The 8,269-nt window shown below is 30.0% G+C and overlaps 1 protein-coding gene across 1 annotated transcript; it reads left to right on the forward strand.

Annotated features, from left to right (window-relative positions):
- The first annotated feature begins 2,255 nt into the window (after positions 1–2,255).
- Positions 2,256–4,825, forward strand: LOC145093613 (oxoglutarate-dependent flavonoid 7-O-demethylase 1-like). The gene is made up of 4 exons (XM_079031802.1): positions 2,256–2,525; positions 2,751–2,998; positions 3,783–4,107; positions 4,439–4,825. Exons 1-4 carry the CDS (start codon positions 2,271–2,273, stop codon positions 4,679–4,681), a joined length of 1,071 nt encoding a protein of 356 aa, XP_078887928.1. The 5' UTR covers positions 2,256–2,270; the 3' UTR covers positions 4,682–4,825.
- The last annotated feature ends 3,444 nt before the right edge of the window (positions 4,826–8,269 follow it).

Here is an 8,269-nt window from a genome sequence, read left to right on the forward strand (position 1 = left end):
GAAACCTTAGACCAAAGTGCAAGAGATTGGAAATTAGTTACGTAAAGTGACAAAATTAGTGACATATTTATTATATTACTTAAAGCATATATATATATATATATATATATATATATATATATATATATATATATATATATAGAGAGAGAGAGAGAGAGAGAGAGAGGGAGAGGGAGAGAGAGAGAGAGGTAAGTTCAATTGAAAAAATAAAAAATGTTGAGAATGGGGGAATCATTCGCAGGCACTCATTTAATTTTGCCACAAAAGCCTCCGTCGTACCAACGGAAATAAATACACATATGTTTTCCAACAAAACATGTTTCCTTAAACTATGGTAATCATTACCTTAATATATACAAATACATAGTTTTTTTTTTCGTTTTTTAGTTTTTAAGAAACTAATTTTATTGAAAAATGATTTTAAAGATACCAATATTCATGATTTTTTTTCTCTACAAATAGACATCCATATTGATATACTGATAATATTAAATAAAAAATTTAATTTTTTTTATATTTTCAACTATCATTATTGATAAGTGAATAAAAATGCATCAGATTTTTAGTACAGCACATTCGTTATTCACTTATGAATAAAAAAATATGATTAATTTTTTTACAGACTAAGTATCATTCATATATAAATATAACATATAATAAACTCCTTACAACTTACATCAACTTTCGTCACATGTCATATTCACATATGAATAAAACTTGTATTGACTTTCCTCACGAGTTATATTTATATACGAAGAACACATTTATCATAATTTTATTAAAGTTCAATTGTTATTCCTATATGAACAAGTAGTTCAAATTTTTTAAAACACTTCATCTTTTTTTAATATACTACTTATTTATATATGAATAACAAATGAACTGTAACAAAAATCTTAAAAATGTTTTATTAATACATGAATATAACATATTACAACAATTAATATACGTTTTATTCATATATAAATATAACATATAACAAAAGATCATGTAAAAAACATATTTTATGTAAGAAAACTTTATAATGTGTTATATTCATATATAAACAGTATTTAAACTGTAAAAAAGTTAAACATGCATTCATAAGTGAATAATGAATTTACTTTAATAAAAATCTGCTCCATTTTAATTCACTTATGAATAACAATAGCTGAAACTCAAATTTAATTTTTTTTTTATTTTATGTTAAAACTATATTAATATGGTTGTGTATTTATAGATAATAAAAAATTATGAATTTTGTTATATTTAAAATAAATTTTCGATGGAAATAGCATTCTAAAAATAAATAAATAAATAAAAAATGTTTTTGTGTATATTAAGGTAATGATTAGCATAATTTAAGTAAACATATTTGATTGGAAAAATACATGTGTATCCGTTACAAATTTTGCCGATATGCCTAAGTGTTTTGCGGCAAAATAAATGTGTGGCTAAAGAATGATTCCCTCTTTTTCAACATTTTTTTTTCAATTGAACTTTCCTCTCTCTCTCTCTCTCTCTCTCTCTATATATATATATATATATATATATATATATATATATATATATATATATATATATATATATATATATATATATATATAGTGTGATAACATATTTGTCATTAGAGTAACCCTTTACGTAATTAAAAAACTAACGGATAGGCCTCTTTCTCCTCACCTTGTAAGTGTATGGTGTATATTGAAATAGATAAAATTAGATATATGGTCCTCGTGCTTTATAAGAACTTAAAGATTAAGTCTCTAACTTTTGTTTTGATCGTTTGATGGTACATGTGGTTTCATGTTATTTTGTAGTCTCATTGTGACTTATTTAGAAAGACTTTTATATGACCGTGCCTCTATTTTATATTTAATAGATGATTTATTTGTAACAAAAAATAATAAGGGAAAATGACGCAACAACCTTATTATGTATTTCGATTTTTCCATTTCAGATCTAAAGTTATTTTTGTGCCCTTTAAGAGAACAAAGTTGATGTCGACCTATTTTTTTGGTCACCGCGGCCTATTATATCAGGTTAAAGTTGATGTTGTTTATGATTTCGAATTAATTATATTTGAAACAAATTCCAAAAAATCAGAAATAAATTATAAACCGGTAACTTAATAATTTCAATTTAGACAGGGCAAAACATGGCTATAAGGGTATCATATATGCATAATTTGAACTTTAGACACTCACACACCTAAGTTTTGATAAACAAAGGGACTAAATTGATAGTTTTCCTATATATAATGACTACCACACCATACATGTAAAACATACATGGAAGCGAAGGGAAGAAGTTTGGGGAGTTCCCTTTTAGTGCCTAGTGTGCAAGAATTGGCAAAGGAACCGCTTGTTGAGGTTCCTCCCCGATATGTTCGGTTCGATCAGGAGCATCCAATATTATCATGTATGCCGTCTTCTACAGTACTAGAAGTACCTGTCATAGATATGCAACTCTTACTGTCTGAAGATTCAAGTAACTTAGAATTGGGAAGGCTACACCTTGCTTGTAAAGATTGGGGTTTTTTTCAGGTAATTATATAATGCATATTGTTTTTCAAATGCCGATTCTATTGCATGATTAAATTTCAAATATGGTGAGCAAAATATTTAAATATGATGTTGCTGATTTTGGCAGTATAGTGTTATAAGCTAGGAGAAACCATACTCGTTGACAACAATAATATTATTGAAACTGATTACAAATATAGTTGAGATTGTGCTCACAAAACATGATTTATGAATTTCATGTTATAGATGATAAATCATGGGGTGAGTTATTCATTGTTGGAGAAGATGAAAGAAGAAACACAAGAATTTTTCAATTTGCCAATGGAAGATAAGAAGAAGTTTTGGCAAGACGCAGGAGATATTGAGGGATATGGACAAGCTTTTGTTGTCTCTGAGGAACAAAGGCTTGATTGGGCGGACATGTTTTACTTGGTTACACTCCCTCATGAAATGAGGAAGCCTCACTTGTTTCCTAAGCTACCTCTTCCATTCAGGTCATTTGTACCTCTATTTTCTCCCTGTTTTCACTTTTAATTATATGGTAGTATGATAAATCATAGACATTATTCGGCAAGATGGAATTGAAAAAGTGATAATCTGGTCTATTTTATTAGAACAAAAGGAGTTTTTGATTGGTCTGATCGAATGATCCTTGATTTTGTTAGTTTTCATTCCTTATGCAAAAGGTTTTTTTTCATTCAAATATACACCGAACAAAAATATTGCAATATAAACTTTTTTTGCTTTTAGTGTTTTTTAGTTATAAAAAATACAATTACGGTATGAGAAATTAAATATTCTGCTACCATTTCTTCTTACTTATCTTTCTACCCACATGAAATGGTGAAAAATGTTATATTTAGATAAAACTAATGATATTGTAAGATAGTTTTTAACATTTCAAACGGGTAGGAAGATAATTAGGAAAAAAAAGGTAGAAATTACGGTATATTGCAATTTATTCAATTTCTATAGGTCAAAACAAACATATATACCCATAGTTTTTTTAAGAAGGGTTATTATGTAAGTGAAAATCATCATTGACTTACTTTAGAGATAATCTAGGTTACTGATTTGAATTAAGCCAACTATTTTCATATTCTTGGAACTTGTATACTAATTAACTCCTAGTTTTATTAATAACTGAAACCGTGTAATGGAATAAATTAGTCTTTATTATTCTAAGTACGTAATAATATATTATAAGCATCACATGCAATTGTCCCATTTTATTAGAGGTTGTTAACTTTTAATATCCAATAATGTATATTATCACAGAGATACCCTAGAAGCATACTCAAGAGAAGTTAAGAATGTTACACTAAAAACTCTCATCTTCATTGCAAAAGCTTTGAAGATGAAGGTCGAGGATATGAAAGTATTGTTTGATGAGGGGTTACAATCTATGAGGATGAACTATTACCCACCATGTCCAGAACCTGAAAAGGTCATTGGTCTTAGCCCTCACTCAGATCCGCTTGGAATCACCTTCCTGCTTCAAATCAATGAAGTAGAAGGTTTGCAGATAAAAAAGGATGGCATTTGGATTCCGGTCAAACCACTCCCTAATGCATTCATAGTCAATCTTGGGGACATCATAGAGGTCATCATTTCTATCTCAAAATAGTTTCTTCCTTAAGATAATCTATCATGTTAAATTTTACCTTCTATTTTTTCGTCATTTAACCTTTTTTTTATCGTACATGATACGTAGAGATTTAAGTTTTGATGGATATTTAATATGTCCCATAACCACAAGGATTCATGAAAATGAAACATAGGTAAATGGCAACGTATTGGTTGCTTTATAATTCAAAGAGCTTTGATTGAGTAGCAATACATTGGTTTTGTATTTAACGACATATATAGACCAACACTTTAAACGTGGTTTTAAACTAGTTGCTAAAATTGTAAGGTTTATTTGATGTAATCAGATTGTGACAAATGGGCTATACAAAAGCATCGAGCATAGAGCAATAGTGAACTTTGAGAAGGAGAGGATATCCATTGCCACATTTTTTGCCCCTAAAATAGATGTTGATTTTGGACCGGTACCAAGCCTAATCACTCACGAGACACCACCAAAATTTATAAGGGTATCTCTAGTGGATTACTTTAAGAACTTTTTTTCTAGAGAACTTAAGAGCAAAAATAACATTGAGCAATACTATATATGATTTATTGTGTAAGATCGTTTGATGTAATAAGTTGTTAATATGTACCGTTTTCGAAATAAAGCATTGTGTAACATACTACTACACCTATATCGTTTTGTATTTATAAATAGTTGTTAATAATTCCAAATATGGATGTGGACCAAACAGATTGATCTCTTGTCGCCATTCATTTTTTGTTTCTTTGTTATTTGTGGTACTTCTCTCTATGGTTGTCACGCTAACATAATTGGCCAATTAAATACATATATATTCTTTTGGATGGTATATATAAGTGCATTATCATGAGCATCTTATAAACATAGATTGTTTGCGTATGTACGTCGTAGCATACGACTTTTTTTTAATAAAATGTTCACATTAGATGAAAAAACTTTAAAATGAGCTATTTTGATAGATAATTAATTTCATAGTTTAAATCATTTAAAACTTATAGATACTTCATCTTTGTAACACATTATTTTTATCAGATGTAATACATGTCAAAACATACCTATCCGAACATCTCGCAAGATCAATTCTTAAATTTAATTATTGTATAAACTATATGGGAAGCAATAAAATTAAAATAAAGACTTCAATTGAACAGTCTTGTATGTTACGTCTTTGTGGAATTCCTTCATTGTTTTCTTGGTTAATCCTCCTCTTTGTCCTACTGAATAAGTCTAGGACTTAGTGAGTCCGTATTACACATATATATCTATCATTTAAAAAAATAGTATTATCAAATATGTTCAATATGTCATATAACGAAACATATCACCTGATGACGATATTTAGGGGAACGATTAGTCATTCATAGAAAGAATCAATCACTCGTTTCCCTTCCCTTCATACACTTATCAATTGTACTCATGTATTTTAAATATCCAATTAAATGAGTATGATTCACACTTCTCATCTCCGCCAATCATACACATTCGTCATGATCACAGTCATTAAACACATCTCTTGTCCCCACTAAATATGTCACCCCAAAAAGTCATACGGTAAAGAAACAAATCCAAAATAACATGTGCACAAAATTATATTTATCATAAAACATACGTCAAAAAATAATTAAAAAATGCATATAAATTGAATGATAAACATTAATGTGTGAACAACCACTGAACACGAAAAAATGTTCAACAATCAACATGTCTCATTCGATGACCCACAACTGTCAATTTAATTATGAATTTTCGTATTAACCCTTTTGAAAATATCCTTTAGATATTATAATGCTTCCTATTAGTAATAATACTCTAGTGAAATTAATTAAAACTCAATGTTATAGTCTTTTAAGGCATCTTTGTCACACCCCAAAACCGAGAACGACGGAAATGTTCTGGGGCGGAGGACGTCATGTATAGTATCACAACACAGTATAATAGTAAACAAGTAAACAACATCATCCATTGCATTAAATAAATAATTTTAATACAAGTGTGTTCTGTAGTATATAAGACACCAAAATATGAATCAAAATATAAGAGGACTCATGTATGCGCTCCATCTTCTCAAAAGCTGGCATTGGTACCTGTCTACTGATGACCTGAGAATACAAGTTATTTTGAAAGAGTTTATCAACATTAAAGCTGGTGAGTTCATAAGTATTTAGTGTCTATGTTTGTATCAAAATGTTTGAAGCAGTGTTTGAAGTACGGGCTTTGTAAACTTTTGTAGTAAAAGTATGAATATGTTTTTACGTGTTTGTAAAAGTTTGTAATTCCTATAAAACCCTATATTTTCTACTAAAAGTAGCCTTCTACCAAGGCACAACTGTTTTATGTGTTTGTTTCTGTAAAAGTGTGTAATTTTCCCAAGTGTAACTATCATTATCAAAATATAGTTTGTACATTATTGTTTAAGTGAATTAATCACCAAATAAATGTAAAGGGTAAATTAATGTAGTACTGTAGTGTTGTATTATAGGAACTACTGTTGTACTAAATACCTTAAACCGGCTTTATATGAAGGTATTATGCGATTAATTGTACCATAGTATCGACTATGAAACACGACAATGTAAGTCGTCAAAAGGTATGACATTTGGCAACCGAAGACCTGCCGGTCCCACTGTAGCTAGCAGTAAGGTGTAGGATAGTCAATCCAGTATAGATCTATACGCAAACTCACGCTCTCCCTCCAGGAGATTCTGGTTACAACTCGGGCCATGACTATGAAGGCATGCTCCGATACAGTGGATCACATTTACGTTACAGTATACTTGTATATGTAAACTATGTACTTGTGTAATGAATGTATTGTTTCTCATCATAGTATCGTTGTATATGTTCTCATCCCTGTATAGTTGTATAAGTTCTCTTCATATTATAGTTGTATATGTTCTCATAGTAGTAAGTAATGACTCATGAATGAACTGACTCTTGTATGCTTCATTAAACTAGAAGCAGTAAGTAGTATAACCGTAAACTACACATATTATAGTTTATTAGTAGACTTGTTTGTTTGACTGAATGTATTGAGCTGAGATAAAGGTCTTTATATCTATACATATATACATAATATATAACTAAGGATTCAACGACACTCGGACAAACAACTGAGTACTTTAAGACCACAACAAAACAAGGACAGGAAGTAAAGTGGGTTATCTCTCCTAAGTCCTTCAAAACTTATTTATATAACCATATATTTAATAGACATGGTTTTAACAATATATAAGTTTGAAAACTGTACAAGAAATGTTTGGTATACAAAAATAAATTTGATAAAGAGTTTGATGTGTAAAATAGTTTGATAAACAGTTTGAGGTCATTTGTGATGGGTTTTGGCCATAAGAACATCCTATGTGCTCATGCAACCCTAATGCTTGGATCTAGGTTTCTCTATTGTACATGCAATTCACCCAAGACTTTAAACCCTAGATCTAGCATAAAATTAATCAAATTAACTTATGAATGGGGTTTAGATCTTACCTTGATTGTTATGTAGCAATAACAATCTCAAATCCTCCTTGTAATGACTTTAGAAAGCTTAGAGTCACAAGTGTCACTCCTCTAATGGTTAACAAACACCAAGAGCAAGAGGATGAAGAATAAGGAGAGATGAGGCTGCCCAAGAATGTCCAAAACCCTAAGGAGTTACTTCCACACGTTTTTGGTGCTCTAGGGATCTTTAAATAGTGAGGCTATTAGGGTTATCTAACAAGGAAACCATAATTTGGATGCTTAAGCCCTAAGCAACCCATAGACTCCCTCCTTAAAGGCCTTGGACGATTTCTCATGGGTTTCCCCATAGAATTCGTCCACTCCTTTAAAATGGAGTCCATTAGCCCAATATTTAACTATCACACAATTGACAGTTCTAGTCTCTTAAGTTTAATTAATGTCTTTTATCCACAAACTTAATTCTTATTAATTCTTGACTAATATTAATTAAACAATATGATTTCTCCTTTAATATATTATTCTCATAATATATTAATAAGTCATAATTAATCCTCTCTCTCCATAATTCATCCTATCAAGTTGCTTTGGTGAAGGCAACCCAAAGGGACCATGCACCATCGGGTCAATTACATACCAAAAGATTTATGGACTTAGACACTAATCCAGCAGTCTCCCACTTGGATAAGTCTAATAA

The sequence above is a fragment of the Lactuca serriola genome, chromosome 3, assembly GCF_051521515.1.
Source record: "Lactuca serriola cultivar US96UC23 chromosome 3, Lser_US96UC23_V15, whole genome shotgun sequence".
NCBI classification, from domain to species: Eukaryota; Viridiplantae; Streptophyta; class Magnoliopsida; order Asterales; family Asteraceae; genus Lactuca; species Lactuca serriola.

What these genes read in the sequence shown, in the direction of transcription:
- LOC145093613 (XM_079031802.1), top strand. Translation starts at nt 2,271, where the DNA reads ATGGAAGCGAAGGGAAGAAGTTTGGGGAGTTCCCTTTTAGTGCCTAGT. An exon ending in AAGATTGGGGTTTTTTTCAG is followed by an intron (nt 2,526 to 2,750) that starts GTAATTATATAA and finishes TTCATGTTATAG; the next exon opens with ATGATAAATCATGGGGTGAG. An exon ending in AAGCTACCTCTTCCATTCAG is followed by an intron (nt 2,999 to 3,782) that starts GTCATTTGTACC and finishes ATATTATCACAG; the next exon opens with AGATACCCTAGAAGCATACT.